At 35.6% G+C, this 25072-nt stretch overlaps 2 protein-coding genes across 44 annotated transcripts in view; one reads left to right on the top strand and one right to left on the bottom strand.

Moving 5' to 3' along the window:
* The first annotated feature begins 1196 nt into the window (after window positions 1-1196).
* Window positions 1197-25072, top strand: part of PTPRD (protein tyrosine phosphatase receptor type D) — a 2332398-nt gene continuing 2308522 nt past the window's right edge. For 29 of the 43 annotated variants that reach the window (XM_032392357.1, XM_032392358.1, XM_032392356.1 and 26 more), the window contains exon 1: window positions 1197-1552. The gene's annotated coding sequence lies outside the window, so the exon portion shown is untranslated. The remainder of the gene's footprint in view (window positions 1553-25072) is intronic. The other 14 variants (XM_032392394.1, XM_032392395.1, XM_032392398.1 and 11 more) reach the window with 2 other exon arrangements.
* LOC116624443 (synaptonemal complex protein 3-like) lies at window positions 1548-16739 on the bottom strand. The gene is made up of 2 exons (XM_032392349.1): window positions 16725-16739; window positions 1548-15121 (listed from the first exon to the last, which is right to left on the bottom strand). The coding sequence occupies exons 1-2, from the start codon at window positions 16737-16739 to the stop codon at window positions 14381-14383; spliced, it is 756 nt and encodes a 251-aa protein (XP_032248240.1). The 3' UTR covers window positions 1548-14380.

Below are 25072 nucleotides of genomic sequence, written 5' to 3' on the forward strand. Positions count from 1 at the left end.
TTCTTCCATCCTGCTCTTCCCTTGCTCCAATCTTCTTCTCTAGCTTTGCTCAGGGGATTTAAGTTACTCGTTCCATGTTTGTAGAACCTCAGAGGTTCTACACCAGCTCAGAGGGATTCGTCATTCTCCTAAGCAGGGAGTAAAGAAATACCTCCCTCCCCCCCCCCCCATCCCTATGCAGTCCATGTCCTCGCCTCAGAAGCGAGGCTAGTTTCTAGCAACTCTTTCACAGGTTTTTCCCTTCTCAACTACTGCGTTGACAGAGCCCTATCTCTACCTCAAGCCCAGCCACGCTACCAAGCACCCCAACTGAAAACTACATCCAGTATCCGAGATGCAGTGCACCCTGCACCACGCAGCCTCTGCTCCTGTTTCCTACTCTTCACTAAAGTGGACTCTTCATAAGCAACGAATGTATTGCAAATTAAAACTCTGCCCACCCCCCCGCATTTTTAACCCCGCCGCCCCTAATGTCTGCCGCCAGCTTCCCTCCGAAAAAGCAACCAAACAAAAACCGAAATAACCAAGAGCACGCAAACACCTGAAGAAGCGCAACCGGGATCTACACCTGGACAAGTCCTCTGTGGCTTTAGTGGTCAGGAATAGCCTCCTCTCCCCGCGCGGACCGCTTTATCCCGGAGCCCAGGGGTCATGCCACGGCCTCCGGGTCGCGGGGTCCGCTCGGTCGCGCCCGGGCAGGTGGCCTCCCAGTTTCCCCTCCTCCCGCCCTGGCTCTCACTCCCGCACAGCCGCCGCCGCCGCCGCCGCCGCCGCCACCCCGGCTGGCGCTCGGAACATCCAGCGCCACGTCTTCCCCGCCCCGGCTCCCGCCCGCCAGAGCCGGGCCCGCGCCGCTGGCAGCCATCAAGTGGCTCGTTAAGGAAATGCAGGTGAGTGCGTGCGGCCGAGCGGCTGCTGCTGGAGACGTGGGGTGTGTGCCTGTGTGTGCGAGAGGGGGGAAGAGGCAGTGCGAGCCAGCGAGCGAGTGCGGGAGCGGCCGGGAGATGCTCGCCGCCTCTGCTCCCCGCCCCGCCGCGCCCGCACCCGCATCCGCACCCGGCGGCCCGAGCGCGTGGGGCAGCGCCTCGCCCTGACTGCCGCTCGCCTCCCCGCGGTCTCGGCGGCAGCTCAGCCGGCCACCCAGCGGCCTCCCCCCGCCCCGGCGGTCCCCTCCCAGCCCGAGCCCTCCCGCTGCTCCTCCTCCTCAGCCTCCTCCCCTCGCGCGCCGCTGACAGGCAGCCTTGGCGGGGAGAGAGTGCAGGTACTTTGCCTTCAGAATAATTTGCAGGACCCAAGCAAGCTTTCGGAGCGCCCTTATTTTCTTCGGTCGTTGCCTCCTCCCTCCGGGAAAGAAGATCCCACTTTTGAAACAAACAGCCCCTGAAGCACCCTGCCCAAGCCAAAGCCCGATGGGCTGCTGTGCATGTGCTGTCCTTTCTTGCAGTTTATTCTGGGCCTGTGTGGAATAGAAAGACAATTCTTTATTTGACTGGTAGGAAAGAAAAGAGAAGACTCCTCAGGGTTTCCAAGGAGGACTGGAGCGGCTGCTTTAGTAAGTAAACTGTGCTTTTGTATTTCTTTTCTCTAAAGTGAGGCATATGCTGAATGCTCTCCCTTCAGATGGTGTAGTCACAGTTCGTTTTACCGGGGACGAAGTTGACTTATATAACTTAAGTAGTTCTTAATTGAGAAGTGGTTTGCTAAGCTCTTTATTTATTTGTTTTATTTATTTATTTATTTATTTATTTATTTATTTATTTATTTTTGAAGAACATTCAGAAGACTTAAGTATGGGCAACCTTACTGAGGATCTGATTTCTAAACGTTTATTGTTTAAGGGCTTGTTGGAAGCCTGGCTTGTGAAACGTTGGTTGGTTCTAAGATTTAAGGATGGTTACCCAGAAAAAGGTTGAGAATTCTAACCTGGTTCACTTCTCCTGCTACCTTCCACCTCAGCCTTAACCCACACCAACTCCCATCCTTCTCTGACTTCACTTGGTTGTTTGCTTTATCTTTAGTCCTGAAGACAGCTTGCCAAAAAATTGGGTCAAGGGAAAGTTAATAAAGATGGTTTGAAAGACCGGGAGAAAATCCTGTTGAGGTTTCTAATGCTTGTAGGTAGATGAGATGTGGAAGAAAATCCTGGAACTAGGCTAGTTTGGATAATTTGGATGAAATTAATTTGGAGAGAGAATGTGAAAAATGCTTTGGAGAGGATAGGAGCTGAGGCTGTGACTTTGACACAGCAGGTTATAAACTGTGACAGGGACTCAGCAGCCGGTGACAGGTTTAAGGTGTCTCCTAGGGCTGAATATCTCTGCATCAAAAACTTTTGCAGGCAGTATTCCTCTTGGGGCTAACATCACCATGTCAGTAGCTGCAGCATTTCTGTAAAAACAAGTAGGACACTATTCCTCTCTCTGTGAAAGGGCTAATGATACATTTAAAAAGAATAAAAGATATACAGTCTAACATTTGCCAGTTTTCTGTAATATCTAAATAAAACCCTTGTGTTATGTCAGTAAAAATATAGTTGAGTCAGTTTGTTTTGCACAAGAGGGAGAGAATCAATAACATTTCAGCATTTTTTTTCTTTATTACTGCCAAATGGACTCGGGATCTAATTCTTCTTGCATTGTTACATATACAGTAGATACCGTAGGAATTGCAACTTAGATACAACAGAGCTGAATTTTAACAAAGTCAAAGTTCTCTGACATAATAGCATTCATGCTGACTAGTGTAGAACAGTCATTTAAAAAGTTTGTTTTATCTTTAACTTTCAATTTTCTGTTTCAGTGTAAAGCACACTTTTACAAGCAAATATCTTTAAGAGTTATGAACCAGATTGAAAATTAAAGCCACTTATCTCGCAGAATTTTTTTTTTTTTTCAACAGAACACCTTACCATTAAATAATATCTAAGGGCTCTCTTCTATTTAATTGCCAATACTGATAAAGTAAAAAAAAAAAAAAAAATGTACCTTTATATTTACTCAGATGAGTATATAAAAGTGGCAATATTCATTTGGCATTGATTTTTAAAATTTTAAGAGTAAACTAATGTACAATGGTTTTAAAAAAGGAAAGATCTTTTAGAGTTGCTATGGTTCTTGAATGTCAAAAGCTCTGAATATCTTGGGACATAAGTTTTTAGGGTAATGAAATAATAGTAGGATAATTGATGAATTTGTTGACATGAAGTTATAATATATGGAAATCGTTTGGGAAAGATATGTCATTGTTTCTTGTATATTATTTTATTTTCTATCCAGATGGGTTTTCTTAGGGGTATTGCTATTCTTAGCTGCCATTTCTGCTATTGGTTTAAAATGAATTTAAGTAATTTAAAATTAAGCCCTCGTTTGATCAGAGTTGTAAAGCATATGACCTCTACTTACTTGTGACCTCACATATCTGAAAGGATATCTGATGTTTGAAAAAGCAATTCTTGAAAAATAAAAGGTAAGAGTGTACTGAAGTAGCCAATTTTTAAGAGTGGTTCAAACATGTTATCACATATATTATTATAAGACACATTTTCTGCAGTAGAAAAAACATGACAGAATTGTTGATCCTGTTCAAATTGCTGAAAGCAAAGATTTACAATTAACATGAAAATTAATGTGACACACATTCTGCCTGTGTTCTAATTATGTTTTTGTGCTAAGGAAGATAGCCTGAATTAAAACCATTTCTAGTCAGGCTTGTACATATTATATTTGATCACTTTCAAAAAAGTCAAAACTGGATGGGGTGATCAAATTGTCGGGGTTTGTTTTGTTTTGTTTCCTTGTTTTCTTTTTATTTGTTTTTCTTTGTTTTTCTTTGTTTTTTTTTTTTTTTTGCCACAAGTTTTCTATGCAATACAGAGGTGGTTGCAACTTTAAAGTTGAAAAAATAAAGTTGCTAGTGTCAGCAGTAATGTGTTTTATTATGCAATTGTTCTTGTTATTCAGATCAGATAATGGCCCTATGAAATACATAAGCAGTCTGCAGGGAATGAATGATTAATTCCTCTAACGTGTGCTTACTAAAGGAGTTCTTACTAATAAAGTGCTGTATACCTGCCTTTGCTTACAGTTGCAGTTGGTGAAGGCAAACATACTTTTCTTTTCCTTTAATACTAACAGAATTTACAGGTCTAGTCCTGCAACTATAGTAACTTAAAGATGATTTTGTGGAACACATAATCTTATATTTTATAGAACCCTTTGGATATATATGATTGCTATTTACTTAAAACAATTGATTTGGAAAGTAAAATATTGTTAATTAAATGTGATACTAAAAGACTGAACTATTAAAATTTTTGTTTTTCTCTCAATGGAATGACATTCTATCTCTCCTGTGTATTACTATTTGGATGCGGATGCAAACTGCAAGTGCAAAGGATGTTTTTCTTTAGTAATATTAAGTGTAAGAGAAAAGTTAAAATATTGTTGTTATAAAATAATTAGATAGATACTCTGTTAAAATTTTGGGAATGGCTAATAGTGCACATGACCATTGTGGTTACCACTGGGTAAATTGTTTTGCAGTTAGAGGTGTATCCTTGATTAACTTTCAATATCTTTGCATTTCTAAGACTGGATTATAGGTGAAGGTGGGAAATGGATGGATTTTATGTGGTGATTTGATAACAGGTGACCTGAAACACATACTACACATTTTAAACTTACCTACCCAATGTCTTCTGTTTTTAGAAATTTCTAAAAAATGTGATTTTTCAAAATTGTCTAATTGAATATATCAATATGCATCTCTCACATTTAACACAACAAATAACTTTATTTCAAGATTCCTCTGTTGTTTGGAGAAAATAACTTAATTTCAGTAGTATTATTTTGGACTTACACTTATAATGAATTTAACAAACGTTAGCAAGGCAAATTTTATGATGGTATATATTTGATAATACTAATTTAAGAGTTTATAGTGAAAATTGGATGAGTAGGATTTTGTATCCAGTTGAGTGTAATTTGAATTTATCTCCTTATATATTTAAGTGCAAATTTTTATGACTGCTGTCAGTTCACTGGATTTTAATCAGGCTGTTCAAAAGCAATTTGGCATCCATAAAGAATAAATGAATTTCCACTGGTAGAATCCATGAGGAAGTTAACTGTACTTGCAATAATGGTTATGTTTTTTCAAACTCTTTAAAAATGTGTTGAATGAAAGAAAATGAATGAAGAATCAAAAATGAACATTGCCCATTAGGTGAACCCTTATATGAGTGTAGAATCAAATGTTTTGAATTTTTCTCTCATCTTTATAATTGGCAGTGTGACTCCAGGGAGGTAACTTGGACTCTCCGAGTTTTCTCCTGGGTTTTTCTCCTCTGTCCAGTAAAGACAAATTGAACTACAATTTGAGACAGTTTAAATTCCAAAATCTCATGGAACAAGATAATATAACTAGTAATATAATTAATAGTAGCATTTAGCAAATTGTTAGATTATACTGTGGCACCTTGAGAACCCAAAGAGGAGTTGTGGCAGCCATCTTGTTTAGAGAAGGGCTAAGGAAATTGTCCCCCCATATTGGAGGTGACTGGACCCTGTTGCTATGTGGATTAAATGTTTATGTGGAAGAGAGTATGGAAGGAAGGGAGTGGATTAAAATTCCTCTAAACCACCCTTTCCTCCAGCTACTGAAAAAATATTACGTAAGTAAGTATTTTTGGATTTGTTACTCTATTTAATACCAAAAGGTTATGAGAAGATAAAAATGAAAGAAATTGCATAGTGTCTTTTGACTTCCTTTTTTTCTCCTCTTAGTTTATTATATATTCTATTTTACAATATCATGTTTAGATAAACATGCACAGTTTAATTACATTGTTTTTATTTCCCTGAGATACATGTTATAAACTGTCATGGCTAGAAGTAACCACATAAAAATTCATTTCAGCCCCTGTATTTTAAAGAGGAAACTAAAGACTTCAGAGGTTAAAAACTACAAAGGTGACATATACTTCCCAAGTTCACAGAGAGGTTTTATATCACAAAGCAGTAGTATCTAAGATGATACATTGACAAGTAAATACATAAACAATAATTTATATACCTGTTAGTAAATTATTAATAAAAATTCCAATTGATGATGTACGATACATTTATCTAAAAAGATTTTATAATGACAAAACTTCTAATCATGGAAAGTGAACACAGAGAAAGAATATATACAATATTAATTTTGAGTGCTTGCTTTTCTTATAGAAAACCAAGATTGTATTCCTAGATAGAATTCATGTTATATAATTGATGAAATTGAAAAGATTTTTCCCTCTAAGAAAATCAGTATGTCCAATCTTTCCCTTTTCTGATATAAATATTTGGGTGGTAGCAAGTGGACCTCTAACTCCATAAAATGTTTTATATTTTAAATCACTGGACAATGGGAAATCATGCTGTATTTAAAATTTATTTACTTCTGAATGCAAGATATAGCTGATTAATTAGAGAGCTTATTTGCTTTCCATTTTGTGTGTTTGGTTGTGTGCATGTGTGCGCGTGTATGTTTAAGCACAGGTGTTCAAGGTGGAACTTAGTGAAAATGGTGCACTTAAAATTTTAGAAGTGTATGTATAATAATTGAATAGTGTAAGAGAGATAACATACATTAGGGGATGATATATCAAATTGCTCTCTGACTGATTCTTAAATCAAATGAAAGTTCAACAGTATACCATATTACCAAGGTCTTGCCTTGTTTAATAAGCCCATATATTTTCTAAATACCACATTATAATAATTAAATCTTCTTAAGGTTGAGATTATAGAATTGCAGAGAACATAATTGCTGTTCTTTCACATTATTATTATAGACCTTACTTACCTGGTTTAGTATAGGTACTTACATTAGGTGCTAAAAAAGGAAAGAAAAAAAATCAGTATTTGATTATGACATGGTTAATTGCTTAAAAGCTGCCATCATTAATCTCAAGTTAAATTAAATGTATTATTTTAACTTGGATACCTTGTTATCATTCATTGCCTATTTGATTTACTTTGTAAGGGAACAAAAAAGTATTATACTTAAACACAGAATTAGTGAATTTTATAAAATTCCTTTTAAGCATGCAATTATTTAACTAATCAGCTATGCAAGTCTATTAATGCATTTACTCTATTGGAACTGCTGTGAATTATACTTTTAAAAAACTATCCAAAGTTATATTTCTCAAGTGTAGTTTGTATTCAAAAGGGGCCCCATCAACAGCTACATGAGAAAACAAAGCTGGGGAAGTCTGAGTGCACATACTCCTTTTTACTATTTACCTGCTAATTACATGCATTGTGGGATTTGTATCACAGGATATACTCCAATTCCTTTGGTTAGATGGACCTGATAGCTTAGGACAAAGGTCTAGAACATAGCTTCCTTCCAATTCCAAGAAAGGTTAATTTAGAATACAGAACCAGAAAATAATAAGCAAGAGCAATAGAATGCTTCCTGTTTTTTAAATGAAGTGGTCTAGGTCATTTGTCCAAGGTGGAAAAATACCCATATAAGTTTCTATTCCTGAAATGTTATCCCAGTACAGTGACCTAGAATCTTTACAATAAAGGTCAGAAATTCTACTGAGAAGTAGAATAAAGGATGAAAAAGAGGATGGAGAAAGGAAAGACTTGTTAATCTTGCCCTGGAGGCAATATTCTTCCACTTTTTATTTTTCCCACAAATGGGTTTCAAAATCAGAGATACGACTTTTCACTTTGGGGTAAATGGCCATCAAATTAACCAGGGATCTGGCTCTTATTAAATTGTGCCAGTTTATGCCATTGTTACCTTGTATCATCTGGAGCCATTGAGAAGATCAGTTTATTAGTTCATAATCTGCTTTATGTCTTCCTTTGATTTTGTCATAGAAATTAAGGACAGGACAATAATTCAGGTATCATAGTCATATTTCTACTCCTAGAAGTTACATTCTCTTCTGTTTCCTAACATATGTATTTTCAAGTCAGAGTCTGTAGTCAGGGGTATACAACATAATATTTGGCCCCCAAATATTTATTCAGTCTCCCCTGTACCAAGCAGTGCTGAGTAAAACACTCATAAGCTAGCAATATAAAGCTGCCTAAATTGTGACCATCCTATATTCTTACGAAATGTTTCCCCATTATCAAGATTTTTTTTTTTTTTTTTATTCCATGGAGAAAATAGAATTTCCCCAAAGAATCTTTCTGTTTAAGTCACAGAAAAATTTCCAGGTACATGCCTTCTTTTGCCATTTTTTTCTTCTCGTTCACTGTCATCCTGAGTCAAAACCATCTTTTATGGAAGCCGGGTGGAATCCCTGTTGCTTACTTAGCAGTGGCAGGCTATGCTGTATTCCACTGGAATTAACTGACACCCTTCATCATCTTCAAAGCTGTATTGCTCCAATGCTAATTTTTCAGGTGCCCCACTCTCCAAAGTTCTAGAGAAACAGTAAGGCATGGTAAGCATATCACTATACCATCCTCATGTCTACAAGAACAGGAAGCTCCAGCAAATCTCCAGACCACTGTAGCAGTTCACAATCTATGTATCAATCTCCCATATTTCCAAATTCATAGAATATAACACAAGTTAAGGTCAACGATCATGTTGTTAGTCTACGTATAACCAAAGCATCATAGAAGTGCATTGGTTTTCTCAAGAAAGAGAACAGGCAGAGAAAAGAGAAGAAATTCTGCCTGTACATTTTGATGTATGTGTTATTTTCATAAAAAGGCCTTATAATATGTACATTGGATCAAAGAACCAAAGAGGAAGACAAAAGTGTAATTTAAATTTTTAGAAACTTACTTGGATTGTTATGTGTATTTGGAGTTAAAAATATTACCCAAATTTACCTCTTGATTTCTCTAGAATAAGTAATGGAAACATTTCTGACTTAATTTTAAAGACTTTCCCTTTGTATTCCCTCTAAAAACCGTTTCCAAATTTCATTGTCCGTACTACTTAACAGGAACATTTGAAAAACAGTGCCAATATAATATATTGTTTCACTCTCAAAGGCTCTTTTATATTTCTAAATTTTAATGCTGGGCTATGAACATCACAAAGAGGAAAATTTTCCCTGCCATTTGTTATTTCCCATTATATTATATAATATACTCAATTAGTTCTTAGTTAATATTTATTTGTGGTATTTACTCCAATGGATCATTGCTTGCAATTTTAGTGTGTAAGGATGTCCGGTGGCTTCTCCTCTTAATGGATGTGTTCATTCTGTGTCATATGTGTTATCTATTTATTTCCTCCTAGGATACATATGTGGTTAGCTCTGTAAGACATGGCTTCTCCTCATCATGTACACCTGTATGGTTGAAGACAATAGGGCTTTCTTGTGGTAGAATTGTGTGCTCTCAAGGACTGAATTCAGCACTTCAGTGTCCCATTTCCCTGCCCCTCAGGAAGGCATGCCTTCTTGTTGTTTTTTAGGGTCTTGAAACCTTCCTGCCTTCCTGTGTACCCCTTCCATTGTGGGAACTTAATAACATAAATTACACATTTGCTGAAACACAGTGATAATTACTGGCTTTTTGAAGGGGTGCATCTCAAGAATTATTCTAATTGTAATATATATGTAACAGTAGGTATGTTATAGACAGTATACACACAGGCGCACAAGTATACACACACTTTTTTTGGGGAAAGGAATTTCAGGCAATATCTTAAAATGACTGGGTGTGAAATCTTATGTAGGCTGAACCTGGAGATCAGTCCGTTTAGGAGGCTAGGTCAGAAGAGATCATATGGTTCCCCCTAGGGCAGGCTTCTTTTGTCTCTTACTTAACAGGCCTATCTTTTCTCATTTCAGTTTCTACTGCCAAGTTTCAGTTTTCTGCCCATTTCCTTTGTCCTTAATGGGAACCCAGTGTTGTAATTACACAGGGATGACTCTGTCGGGCACATGAGAGTATAAAAGTGTATGTTAAGATTTTTAAATAGATATTGCCATTGTTTGTATTGTAATTTCCTTTACAGTTCATTTGTCCCTCTCATTGATAAAACAATCTGCATTACATACATAGTCCATCACTTCTTAATGATGACACTCAAAGGAGGAAGCAGTGTTTTCCCTCATCAGAGATGGCCTCAGGGTCTTATTTTTCTCTTGGATTTTTGAATTTTGTGTGTGTGTGTGTGTGTGCCATAGTACCTTCTCATGAGCTCTGAAAATATCTTCAGATAGAGGTAATTATACTAGCTAACATTTATTGATTTTATATGCCTGTCATTATTTTATTATTTTATTTTATTTTATTTTCATTTTATTTTTATTATTATGCCAGTCATTATTTTAAATGCTTTACATGCATTAACTCATTTATTCCCACATCAGCCCTGTGAAGTTGGTACAGTTATTATCTTTAATTTACAGATGAGGAAACTAAAGTACGTAGAAGCTAAAGAAACTTGCCCAAGGTAGCATATCAAGTGCGGTAACTGTGCCCTCTGACTGTAGATCCCACATTTGAAACCACTTTGTCATATTGACATTTTGGCACATTGATTTATGTTTTCCCAGATGTACATTAGTATACAAAAGGATTTCCATAGGTTCTGTATATCAAGAGTGGAAAAAGTGAGGGATCCCAGTTCTGCTTTTATAATACGGTTCTTTTCAAATGAAACAAACACGAGTTATTGTCAGTAAATAACATACATGAATAGAACACTGTCAAAGTGTTGTTGAGGGGAAAGAAGCAGGGACAAAACACATCAAGGCAATCTATCTCCACGTAGCTGTTCCCAAAGTTAGTGGATAAGCATGGCACAAATGTTTTTGAGTGTATTCCTTTTCTTCCTTGGAAATATTTGATCTGGTAGAAAGAGAACCTGATGTGCTCTTTGCTTTTCTCTAGTGTACGCCTCCAACCTCAGGGCCCTTCCCTGGAGTAGACTGATCCAAGTGGTTCCCACTACTCAGGCCTCTGTAGCTTCTTGGCCACGATTTTATGCTGTGTCAGCTGTTTTACATGCCTTGCTGCACTTGGTGACTGGTGACCAAGAGCCATACTTTTTGAGAATCAACCAAGATGCTTGAGTCACTCTGTGCTATGTAAAAGACATAGCAGAATAGAAATGCAAAGACAGGGGAGATGAGCTTTGGGTGCACTGTAGAGTTAAATTCAGTGTCAAGAGGGGCTTATCTGTCAGGGAATATTATTCAGAGTATTTTGATGCACATTTCCCATAATATTGAAATGAGACTGGCATGATTAATTGATGCAAAGTGTAATGTAAGGGATACTAATCATAAGCACTAAAGAAATAAGTGAGAAGAGGAAAGCCAAAAATTGATCCTGTAAGAATCATCTTAATTACAATTATTTATGTGAACTCTTACTACTTATGCCTCCTAGCCATGTAGTCTGGGTATTATTAACCCAATTGCATCATATTGGGTTAAATTTGTTGTAAATTTAATTTGATTGTAATAGTCAACTACTTTTATTTGCTTATTTTTTTCTGGTATATTGATCATGTTTTTCGAATTTTAGTATGACTGCTTACTTGAAACTGAAAAATAAATGGAATGAATATGAGTTACAACATAAATCATGATTTAGCCTTCAGATTATAAGAATGGAAAAGTTAAACCATTACCTCTACATTAACTAAATTAAAGAAAGCTTGAATAAAGTGATCCCCAGTAAACATTTATTGGGTTTCTAATATATGAGAAGTGCTCAATGCGTATTGATGGAAATCTGGTGCCCTAATTTTGAAAGGACATGAGAAATATCTTTGATGTTCTGTAAAATTATCAGAAATGCTGTGTGACGTTTTAAAAATCAAACAAAATAAAACATTAGCTTTGCTCTTTCTAAGCTTATTGAATCAACACTTCTTACGTCTTAGGTATATGTTTGTCAAGTTATAATTTTATTTAATACCACAAGATGGCAAAACACATAAAAAATTGCTTTTTTTCCTATACAGGAGGAATACATAATACCAAAAATAGAAAGTTAAAGTTGTTTGATGACTCATATTTCAAGAGGTTCAAACCTCTTCCTTTCAGGTGTGAAAGATACAGAAACACTTAGCGAACAGTGTAATTGGATTATCTTTTAACCCCCTAGGGTCTTCCTAAGGTCTTTCTTCCTTCATGTGTTCTGATTACTTGCCAAGAAAATTTACTGAATTTTCAGTTGTAAATGAGAATTGAGGAGTGGAAAGGTGCCAGCCTGGGTAGTTTGATGATACAGACTTGCCCACTGGAGACCTTCACAGAACTGCTAAACTGTTAAACTACTTGTTACAAGTTAGGGTTTGGCCTCCTGTCATTGAAATGCTTGTAAGAGGAATAATGGTTAAGAATGAGAAACAAAGAAGCCTGGAAATGTTTAACACATTGGCAGTACTATCCTTTTATTTCTTTGCAATTTACAAAGAAAGAAGACATAATCTTTAGGTTCAAAGTGTTTTTAAACAGGTGGTCCCAATTATTCTTGAAATATACTATACTCATTATACACAATTTAATTTGGATTAATGATGTGAGTAGAGCAACATATCTTGGATTGGGTCTCCAAAGGCAAACAGATGTAATAAGTACTGGTAATTAGCTAAAATAAGCAAAATTTGCAACTTCAAGTGAGTAAAGTTTTTTAGAAGTCTAGATTGTCTCATCAAATTTGTGGCAGTGTCCACATTTAGCTCTGTGGGAGTCCTGTTGTAAAATGATACCTTTCAGTCACTAAGCTCTGTGAAGTCCACCTTTTATTTATCGTATTTTTTTTTTTTAATCAAATCTTTCCCCTGGTCATAACTTTGCTTCAGAGTCTTACCAAATTGTTGTAATCCATTTGGGCTGCTATAACGAAAATACCGTAGACTAAGTGGCTTATAAACAACAGAAATTTATTTCTCACTATTCTGGAGCCTGGCAAGTCTGAGATTAAGGTACAGGAAGATTTTGTATCTAGTGAGAGTCCATTTCCTGGTTCATATACAATCTTCTTGTTCCTGTGTTATCACATGGGGGAAGGAGCAAGGGAACCCTCTGCCGTTTCTTTCTAAGAGCACAAATCCCATTTGTGAGGGTTCTATCCCCATGATCTAATCCACATCCTAAAATTCTTACCTCCAATTGCCATCCAATAGGTTTCAACATACAAATTTTGGGAAAACACAAGCATTCAGTCCATAGAACAAATCTTACCTATATGACTATTTCCTGTTTCCCTACCTTTACCTCATTTCTATTCTTTTCCCTGCAAATCTGATCATGCTTAAAACATTAAAAGATTCTTTATTGAAAGAAGTATAATGTTAAAAAAATTTCGTGTGACATAAAGCGACCTTTATAACCCAGGTTGCAAACAATCTTTTTATCTTTGTTTCTTGCCTTCTTTCCACCACCCCACGTATTCTGTAATAAATGTATAAATACACTGAAGTTAAAAATTGAGTAACTTAAGTGGCTTATGATGAAAATAATGATGATGATGGAAATTTAAAATTGCATTTTCCTTGTTGAGGAGGCTGTCTCAAATTTTGCGATGTTATATATATGTGTCCTTCAGACATTAATTTTGAATCTTATTTCAGAGTATATTGAGTATCCTTTTCAGCCAATGACATATACAATAGAATGCCAACTTTTGAGGGACCTCTGTCTCTTTGTGGCTTTGCTCAAGATGAACCACCTACTATATTACTTCTTCACAACAAATTGATCAGTTTCTTTTGCTTCCCAGCAGTGGCCAGTATCTGCCATACAAAGTAATGATCTCTAGCAAAATTTTATGTTGTGTTTCCCCTGCCAGCTCCAAAGTGGTCAGCCTTTCTTGGCTTACCATCCTGGCACTATGTGGGTTTCTTACTGTAGCCCAGCCCCCATAGGCACAGGCTTTGCTGCTCATAGCTTGGCTGAATGCCAGCTCTTTGTTGCTGGAGATGCTACTGTAACATCTGTTGAGTAAGGCACTTATGTATTTACTGACATCAATCTTAAGAATTTGGGTATACTTTCTTGGTTTGGGGCATGCATTGTATGTAACATGAAGTCTGTCTTAAAGAGAATCTTGCAGTTCAAAAAGGGAAATAGTATGTATTTTTTTTTGAAATTAAATCATTTTTATTGCTAAAAGTTAATTGACAAGTATTAAAGAGAAAAGTTCACTATTAACTATTAAAGAGCTGGAAGCTTGGTATATATAATTTAGGAATTGCTACTACTCACATAACTGTTCAGCTTTATGTGAAGGTTAACAGAAGGAGGGTTCTTGCACTTAAGCTAACAATTAACATGATGTATTATTTTAAACTAGAAATTTTAAACCACTCTATAAGAATTACATGCCTCATAGCTAATGTTATAATTGTATCATATTACTTAGGTTCAAGTTCTTCCTTCAAAGAGTCATCAGAATAACATGGATAGAAGAGACTTTTGAACACTTGCCATCTCTTGCTGCTGAGTTTCCATCATAATTTTTTTTTGCAACATAGCCATTTCTTTTCTAAGTTCATTTTGTGCACCAGTAAGTAGATTATCATGATTCTTCTCCAAGTCCTCCATACTCTTTATGAACTGCTCATATAACTGTCTAATTGTTTTCAGTCTCTGGCTCTGAACAAGTCTAGATTGTTGAAAAACCTTTTGTTGCTGTCGAAACATGTTGGCTAGTTTTTGTTCTTGTTCCTCAGCTTTCTGCATATGTATATCCCACTGCTGAAACAAAGTCAGAAACTGCTGAGAATATTCTTGGTTAAGCTTCTGCCTTTGCTCTTGTTGGGTTTTCCAAACATGTTCAATTTTCTGGTTACTAGTTTTGAGAGAAGCCTTTGTATGCAATTCTAGTCTTTTTCTCTTGGCAAGAAGAGCCTTGTTAATGTCAGCTCCAAATTTTTCCAGCATATTTTGTACTTCACCCCCCACATCTTCAAATATTGCTGCAGAAGTCCTTTTCTTCCCATGCTTATCAATTACTGGAGTCTTCCCTTCAGTAACATCCTCCTCTGAACCACTCAGATCTTTTTTAACTTCTTTCTCAAAGTCATAGGCTCTTATAACCTGATCCTCCATTGATGTCTTCCCAGATTTCCCTGTATATTTTCTTCCAGAGGGCACTATATTTAGATGTTTTCTGAGGCTTACGCTTGGCTAGCGCCTGTATTTTTTTTTTTTTTTTTTTAATGTAGCCTTGATACTTCTTATAAAAGAAGCCAAAAAAACCTTTGTGGGATATTTAGATAACATCTGAGCAATTTTCTATGGATTTACCAAATAGACATTATTTTTAAAGGAAATTCATTTACATAATGGTTTGAAAAATCATTGATTTTAAGTTAGTAAATTTTGATTGCCTTAGGAAAGTACTCCAGATTTTAAGGTGGTATATCATCAGATAAAGTAAGTAATGTAGTCAGTGTCCATATCAGGATTTTTAATTTTTATTTTGAAAATATTGCATGAACACCTTCTTTAGACCACAGATCCAAAATAATGTGATTAACTGTGAAAATGTTGATTTTACCCATATTGAAATATTTCTGTGATCTGAAGAACTTATAATATTGGGAAATATGCTTCTTTGTATTAGTGACTAAAGATGATAATTATTAAGTGGAATCTGTTGGGAGACTGAGAGAACTCAGAAGGTGTAAAAGCTTGTGAGTAGAAGAGGAAAGAATCAAGGTGTTCTGTTATTGGTAAAAACATCACAGAACTGAAGGGAAAAGGGCTTGAAGGTAGAGTAATCTTGAATTATTTCAATCTGTGTAAGATCTTAGTACTGAGTTCTCTGATTAAGTAACTCAATAGCCACATGATCAATGGGATAGTTTGGAAAATTATAAAATGTTCATGACCAACCTTTAAAAAAAAAGTTGGAATATTTGTCATGGTAATCAGTCATTTGTTTGTCTTTTTTCTGTGAGATAACCAGTCTAAAATTTCTAAGGTCCTTCCTTCCCCTATATTTTGCATCATATATCAGGATTCCTAATTGATATAAAATCAAATAAAATTAAAGTCCTTGTTAACCTGCATGCTACACTGCAAAAAATAAATTGGTAGCAAAGTAAATATGATTTAAACAACATTATACAAATTAGATTACAGACTAAGCTGCTGTAACCATGAGACCCCAAAACAAAATATCTGAAATGAAATAGAATTATTTTTCCCACTTAATAGTTCTAAGGTGAGTGGGCCAGCGTAATGGGATAGCACTGTTTTCATAAGGGCATTCTTGCAGCCAGGCTTCTTCCAGTTTGTTGTTCAGCTATGACCTAGAGAATCGTCTTCATCTGCATGTCAGATCTATATCATATATAAATAGGAAGTCAAGGGAAATAGCTTTGCTTTAAGGGAATTTTCATTCTACGACCATTAAATTCAGTCACATGGTTGTACCTGGCTTCATGGGAAGTTGGGAAATGTAGGACATAACTGAGTAGTCATGTACCTAGCTAAAATTTGGGAGTTACTGGGGCACCTGGGTAGCTCAGTTGCTAAGCGTCTGCCTTTGGCTCAGGTCGTGATCCTGGGGTCCTGGGATCGAGCCCAGCATTGGGCTCCCCGCTTGGTGGGAGGCCTGCTTTTTCCTCTCCCACTCCCCGGCTTGTGTTCCCTCTCTCGCTGTCTCTGTCTTTGTCAAATAAATAAAATCTTAAAATAAAATAAAATAAAATTTGAGAGTTGCTGTTATTGAAAGGAGGAAGAGGAAAATAGATATTGAAGGAATTAATATTCTCTGCCTTACCCATTCACTCCTCATCTTATCAAAAATTGGTGATAGGTTACATTATCTTCCTTTTTCTCTTTATATCCTACACTGTTCTCCTTTCCTCTTGAATCTAGAACAGGTAGTTTAGATGTTTTGTCATCTATACCATAGTTTGGATTAACAAGAAAAAAAATCTAGTGCAAAGCATTTGATTTCACTAATAGGGAAGAAGAGGCCCCATGATGTCACATGACAAATTCTTATAATTAGTTTTTCAGAAGTAAAGGTGAAAATTAGAACCCAGGTAACTCGACAGTCCCAACTTCTGTACAATAAAGAGTGTGACTGGATTTTTGTATACTTTTGGTTTATTTTCTGTGGAGAATCACCTAAAAAGTAACACTTGGAAGACAGTTGTTAGAATGTTGTTGTTCTTTCTTCACCTTCATTTTCTTTTCATGCTAGTGAATCTTTCCTTGCTATGTGAGTGAATGCCAAGCAGATATTACGCAGCCATCAAAAGGAGTGAAATCTTGCCATTTGCAATGGGACGTGGATGGAACTGGAGGGTATTACGCTGAGCGAAATAAGTCAATCAGAGAAAGACATGTATCATATGATCTCACTGATATGAGGAATTCTTAATCTCAGGAAACAAACTGAGGGTTGCTGGAGTGGTGGGGGGTGGGAGGGATGGGGTGGCTGGGTGATAGACACTGGGGAGGGTATGTGCTATGGTGAGTGCTGTGAATTGTGTAAGACTGTTGAATCACAGACCTGTACCTCTGAAACAAATAATACATCATATGTTTAAAAAAAGAAGAAGATAGTAGGAAGGGAAAAATGAAGGGGGGGTGGAATCGGACGGGGAGATGAACCATGAGAGACTATGGACTCTGAGAAACAAACTGAGGGTTCTAGAGGGGAGGGGATGGGAGGAGATGGGTTACCCTGGTGATGGGTATTAAAGAGGGCACGTATTGAATGGAGCACTGGGTGTTATACACAAACAATGAATCATGGAACACTACATCAAAAACTAATGTAATGTATGGTGATTAACATAATATAATAAAATAAAAAAAAGAAATCATAGGCAAGGTCTTATTCACTTTAAAATATGACAGTAGGGGGGCGCCTGGGTGGCTCAGTCGGTTAAGCGTCTGCCTTCGGCTCAGGTCATGATCCCAGGGTCCTGGGATCAAGCCCCACATCGGGCTCCCTGCTTGGAGGAGAGCCTGCTTCTCCCTCTCCCTCTGTCTGCCGCTCTGCCTACTAACGCTCTCTATCTCTGTTAAATAAATAAATAAATAAAATCTTTAAAAAAAATAAAATAAAATAAAATAAAATATGACAGTAGGTCAGTTCTTTTTTTTTGAAGAAACATCTACTTTGTGCTAGGAAATTCAAAACTCATAATATTTATGATGAAACTGAATAGAATGTCTAAGATGAAATCAAAGAATGACTTAATAAAAACATAGAATTGATACTTTATAGTTATAATCTATGTCTCTTCAGGTTTCGTAAAGTTGTCTAAGTTTAGAAAACTGAACTTCAATCTGTGTCTTGCTGGTCACTCTATCCACAGTGCAGTTGTCTGATAAGAGTATCTAGGTTTCTGGTGAATCCTGCTGGTAGATTTGATGACAGCAAATGCCTATATCTTGCATCACACCCATCCATCAGGAATGCATTAGCTTTCATGCACTCCCAGAGAAGAATTATTTTGAAGTTGTCCAGAGAATCAGCATAAATTGAAAGCTTATAGCAGGCCCACCTGGAAAGACCCAATATTCAATGGAAGTTATGTTATGTTCTTAATATACACTGTAGAATTACTTATGAGAAAGCATAGAGTGCTTTTTGCTGACATTCTAGCTGTAAATAATGCAAGAGTAAACACTTTAATAATTTCAATTAATTCTGAAGTGTAGCTTTAATTTTTCTAATTACAGTTGGTATTCCTAAATCTGAGACTTCTGGCGGAAGTTAATGAAATCTTTGCTTACCATTGCAGTTACATTATGGAACTTGTTGTTGAAGTGCAGGGTGCTTTAATTAAAAATATTTTCTCATCTAAAATGAGCTGTTTTAACTTCTTAAAAAAGTTTCAAGTCATGCATTATTTTAAAATGGATATTAAATGATTCCAACTGCATTTTTCAATTTCTGTTGATTTGCTATTTCAGTGTTAATAAAATGCCAGTTTTTATTCATGGGTCAAATGGTAGATCATTGCATTAGTTTAGTAAATTCATTTGAAGACTAAAACCCTGATAGTGCTCACAGTATATTTATACAAATTATAGATTGTTATAAATTTGCTTTGGATAAACAAAATCAAATAAAAAATTACAGTCTATAAGTAAACTATTTAACATGTGCATATGCTAAACATTTAAATGGCAGTCTTGGTAACAAATAATAACATATTTTATTATGTTATTATTTCTATGTAAAATAGAAATTTTTGGGGAGCCCCTTTATGTCCTTATTACTATCTGTGCTATTGGTAACAAAGTATGGGTTTTTTTGAGCAATTCTTGGTATCTCATTTGATATGTATAAAAAAAAAATCAAAGATTATTATGTATCTTTGAGAAAGCCTCTTAATAACCATCACACAAAGATAGTTATATAAGGTTTTTAGCTTTTTTGGAGCAGACGTCTTAAAAACACCTGTAAGTTTTTCATATTTAATTTGATTTACTTGGCAAATTTACAAATACTACCTAGGACTTGGTCTTTATTATGAGTCAAATATCCCATGGTTTGTTCACGTTATACGCATGTTCACTGCAATGTAGCCAAATGTTTTTCTAATATTAAATGAAAATACTCTGAACAAATAACAGAGTTCAGCCAATTCTCATATATATGTGTACCTTTTCTTTAACTTTCATTCTTGACTACCAGCTTTTCATTTTTTGTATTCTACCAGTTCCTTAAGGTGTATATCATTACACCAATTTGGAGTCATAGATAAATTTAATTATGGCTCTGCCTTAATAAAAATAACTAATTTACATATTATATTGTGCAAACCCATAGGCAATATTCTAAAGGCATTTAAACATGTCTGCTTATTTTTTGTTTCCTTTTACTTTATACTGCCTTTAAAAATTTATCATTGTTTATAACCACACACACACACACAAAATTACTTTAGAAAAAATTTATCTTAGTAATTGCCAGACTATAAGAGCCAAATCTAGTGCCTGTGTTTGACAGGGACACGGTAAATGTGAGTAAATTAACACACACACATATGTAACATATATGTTATGTGTTACATATAAATATAATTAAGTGCTTTTTGGAAATCTTAACAATTTTCTCTTCTGTGTTCAATGTGTGTTCTGTAACTAAATAATACATTTGATTACAAAATAAATAGTTCACTATTTTTAAATGTACTGTACGGAATAGTCATTTCAATAAGGAAACTGGGCTTTCAAAATAGTCAAATTCAGATCACATCTAGGCTGTACTGATTACTAGATTCTTGACCATTGGCCAGTTGCTAATATCAGCAAACTTCTCTTTTCTTATCTGTAAAGCAAATATCCTATTATGTACTTTAATGAATTCGTGTAGGGTTAAGTCAGAAAATGACCATGTAAGCACATGTATATTTGTATGTATGTGACTGTGATTATGGAAGCTTACAAGAAAATTATTTGACAAGAAAGTAGCTTACCCTATGACCCAGCAATTGCACTACTGGGTATTTACCCCAAAGACACAGATATAGTGAAAAGAAGGGCCATGTGCACCCCAATGTTCATAGCAGCAATGTCTGCAATAGCCAAACTGTGGAAAGAGAAGAGATGCCCTTCAACAGATGAATGGATAAAGAAGATGTGATTCATATATGGAATCACATGGAATTCATATATGGAATTCACAATGGAATATTACTCAGCCATCAGAAAGGATGAATACCCAACTTTTACATCAACATGGATGGGACTGGAGGAGATTATGCTAAGTGAAATAAGTCAAGCAGAGAAAGTCAATTATTATATGGTTTCACTTATTTGTGTAACATAAGGAATAGCATGGAGGACCTTAGGAGAAGGAAGGCAAAAATGAAGGGGGGGAATCGGAGAGAGAGATGAACCATGAGAGACTATGGACTCTGAGAAACAAACTGAGGATTTTAGAGGGGAGGCTGGGTGGGGGGATGGGTTAGCCTGGTGGTGGGTATTAAGGAGGGCACGTACTGCATGGAGCACTGGGTGTTATGTGAAAACAATGAATTGTGGATCACCACATCAAAAACTAATGATGTATTGTATGGTGACTAACATAACATAATAAAATAAAATAAAATAAAATAAAAGAAAGGAAAGTAGCTTTAATTATTTTTAAAAACTATACTACAAATCACTTGCATAAAAGGGTGGAGGTAATGATGATATGTGGTCCTTTCTCTTTTAGATTGTATAGTCCATAATTATGATATGCTCAATCAATGTATATGAACTTTTCTGCTTATTACATGACATCATCATATTATGTTCTTAATTTTTTAAGTTTTAAATTTATTATGATAAAAGAGCTCTGCTATACTAGCATTTTCCCCCAATAAAGTAGATGTAGCTTGTAGAAAAAGTATTTTTTTTAAATTTTTAAAATTCCTTTTTAACGATTTTATTTATTTATTTATTTGTCAGAGAGAGAACACAAGCAGGGGGGAGTGGCAGGCAGAGGGAGAAGTAGGGTCCCCGCTGAGCAAGGAGCCCAATGTGGGACTTGATCCCAGGACCCTGGGGTCATGACCTGAGGTGAAGGCAGACACTTAACCAACTGAGCCACCCAGGCACCCCTAGAGAAAAATATTTTAAAGTGGAGTTTTATAGTTAGAGTTATGTAATGAATAAGTCACAGGGATGTAAGGTACAGCATAGGGAATATAATAAATGATATTGAAATAGCATTGTATGGTGACAGATGGTAGCTACTCTTGTGGTGAATACAGCATAATCTATAGAGTTATAAAATCACTATGTTCTATACTTGAAATTAATGTAATGTTGTCAACTATACTTTAGTAAACATTTTTTTAAATGTATTAACAAATGTAGGAAAAACTGTAGCCACAGAACTGAACTTTATTCATACCAAAGAACTCACAGAGAAGAGAAAGTGTGTTTGTAATCAGCATGAAAACACTGTCATTGATAATTCATCCCTTCAACCTTCTCATTGTCAAGCAAAGACAGGTCTATAATCACTCTGGATGAGCCTTCATCTAAGCTCCAGCCCTGGTGTGCGAAAGAAAACTATAACTAGGAATAATCTCTAAAACAGGAAAGAAGAGAAAACAGTCCTTATTTGGTGGAGGAAACTTTTACGTTACACCAAATAATTCATAATAGAGAAGCAATTTATTCAGTTACACCTTGGAAATCTATTATTCATACAGTGACACTTGTAGGACATGTGAGGATTCTCACTGCATAAAACATTCTCAGTGTCATAAATGGAAGAAAGTCTTCAGGGATCACTCATTCCTAAGTCAATGTTAGTGATCTCACGCTGTGGAGATACGAATAGTTAAGTCAGTGTGACCAAGCTATTAGCTGGACTTCACTTCAGAAAACTTAGAGTTGGAAGTCACTCTATAAATAATCCTTTAGCATACAACTGAGCAAATAATTTGGACTTTGGTTGATGACTTATTATTTAAAATCGTAGAATAAAGATGGAGGATCATAGTGTTCATGGAAATGCTGAATGCGCAATTTGGAAACATAATAATAAACAAGGTAAACCAACTTCAATAGGTTTATATTTATATGCATAGAGTAAGAGTTGTTGCGGAACAATTAATGATGTGTGTATTTATCTTGACAAAACCATGAAACATTATCTTGAATAAAAATGGCCATTTTGTATGGTGATTAACATAACATAATAAAAAAAGGGAAAAAATGGCCATTTTGTTCATTTTAAAAAAAAGAAAAAAAGTATTTTAAAATGCATTTTAAGTGGGCTTTGGAAAACAGCTAATGCCGAATATTCACCCATGCCCTATTATAATTTCAATTTATTGTAGAAATGTATAATAACATCCTTGAATCAAATTTAAAAAGTTTTAGAAGTATTAAATAATGTAGAAAAATTTTGTTTAAGGCACAGATATGACTCAGATGCTATGCGGTAGAATGAGCCAAAAAACAAAACCAAATTGCCTGTGGACGATCAGCTTATCTGGTGATCCAACTGAGAAGGAAACATGGCTTTCTGAAAAGTCCTAGTTATATTTGCTTTACTTTGTAGAAATTTAAAGCTAAGATAGTTTACTGAATTATCACTGATTTTTCTAACTTATTTGTAAGTAATTATTGGTTATTTGAGGGAAAATTCGTGTAAAGCTATTCAATTAGTTGCAAATTGCCTCATTATCTTTTATAGTTCATCTCTGTTTTTATTTTTAATTTACTTTTCACCGTTAATTTTCTTTAATGAGCAATTAACAGTAAAAGAAAACTTCTTTAGATCAGCTGCCTAGATAATTAATACAGTGCATGGATTTCTGTAGAGACAATAATACGTTAATGGATGCTTTGATTTGACCTAAGCCTCAGTTTTTTCTCCTGAAAATCGTACCTGTATGGAGTTAGAGGAGAACCATACAATATAAGTAAATTGGTTATTTTAAATTCTGAGGTTAACGTATGGCTTAATTATCTACTATAAAAAGTTATTATTTGAATAATTAAGTCAACCTGTCATTGAGCTATTTTGGGGGAAAAAAAAACTAACAAAACTCTCCTGAGTGTTGTTCCCCCCCAACTCCTTGACAACATGAAAATAAAATTTGTTTCATTTTTACTTCTTTAAAGTGCAAATGATTCCTTAAAGAAGAGACATTTTTTCATTTAATTTATACTGGAGCAAAGATGGACTCAGGAGTATATATCCATGCTTCAGTGCAAGGATACCAAATATTTTATCTTCAGCTGCCCTCACCACATACCTTTGAACATTAGACATCTTAGGATACCTCATTAGACAGAATAATTGTGGCAAGGGTGTGACCTTGTACTTCTGAAGCAGTCTCCCATTCAGTGGATGGTGTGAATGACTAAGTCGGTCAGTCCTAGAAGATTGTAAACCATTCATTCTCATTAGGCTGCCGGCCACCAAACTCCAACACACTAGGTTGTTTGAGAAATGAAGTGATTTATTGAAGACATTTTTATTTCTGCTTCTCTTAAGGCAATCAGCAGTTCAAAGAACATAAATTAACTGAAAATTTAGGCATAAATAGCATCACTTCATTTTTGCTATATTAAGCTCCTTGCTTGCATTTGGACTGATTTGATATTAATCAGTGATCATAATTTTATAGGGCTTTACCTTTTTGAGTTTAGTTAAAGTTTGAAATGTTAAAAAAGCATTTCAGTGCTACAGACTGCAAAAGCAGTACCCAGTTGAATTGTACCAAAGACATGTGCAATTTATTTATTTTTTATTTTTTTAAAGATTTTATTTATTTATTTGACAGAGACACAGCAAGAGAGGGAACACAAGCAGGGGGAGTGGGAGAGGGAGAAGCAGCCTCCCCGCTCAGCAGGGAGCCCGACATGGGGCTCGATCCCAGGACCCTGGGATCATGACCTGAGCAGAAGGCAGACGCTTAACGACTGAGCCACCCAAGCGCCCAAACATGTACAATTTAATTCCTCCTTTATTATTTTTAAGGGAACTTTCTTAAAACCAGAGGGAAACTATCCTTTGTAATTACCAGTAAAGGAAATTATATAATATGCTTGTTTAGGCTTATGCTACACAATTGGTGGCAACTAATGTAAATGATTCAAAATTAGTAGGAAAGATACAAGCACAGCTCAAAAGGGAGTTTAATTCTTCTTTTCAGGATGAAAGGGAAAAATCTAAGTACTTCCTGTTTTAATGATAATGTGATTTGGCTAAGTGCTGAATATATGTTTTTAAAAACAAAGGAGAAAGCTATAATGATAATGAGATAGAAATGACTTGAATAAACAAAACAACTTCCTAGGGTAGAGGATTTTCAAATTGTAGATCTTGTTTTCTGTCTCAACAAAAAAATATATATATGTATGTTTTGTCAAGGTTTAAATAGGTTTAGTTTTTTTCATAGAAGTGCATATTTTGTTTCAAGCTTTTTCTTCATTTGAAAATAGTTCATTAAAATCACTTTGGCTCAGTTCCAAAATGTTGTCTGCCCAAATTCTTAGAGAATTCCCACCCTCTTTGTATTAATATGAAGTGTATTATATATATTGAAACAACATTATTTGTGATACATCCTTGGAGAAATATAGACATATCTGGAACAGGAACACAGTTCTGAAGCTACTTGATGACTTCCAAATCTCTTTTTT

This window comes from Phoca vitulina, unplaced genomic scaffold (assembly GCF_004348235.1).
Source record: "Phoca vitulina isolate PV1807 unplaced genomic scaffold, GSC_HSeal_1.0 scaffold67, whole genome shotgun sequence".
NCBI classification, from domain to species: Eukaryota; Metazoa; Chordata; class Mammalia; order Carnivora; family Phocidae; genus Phoca; species Phoca vitulina.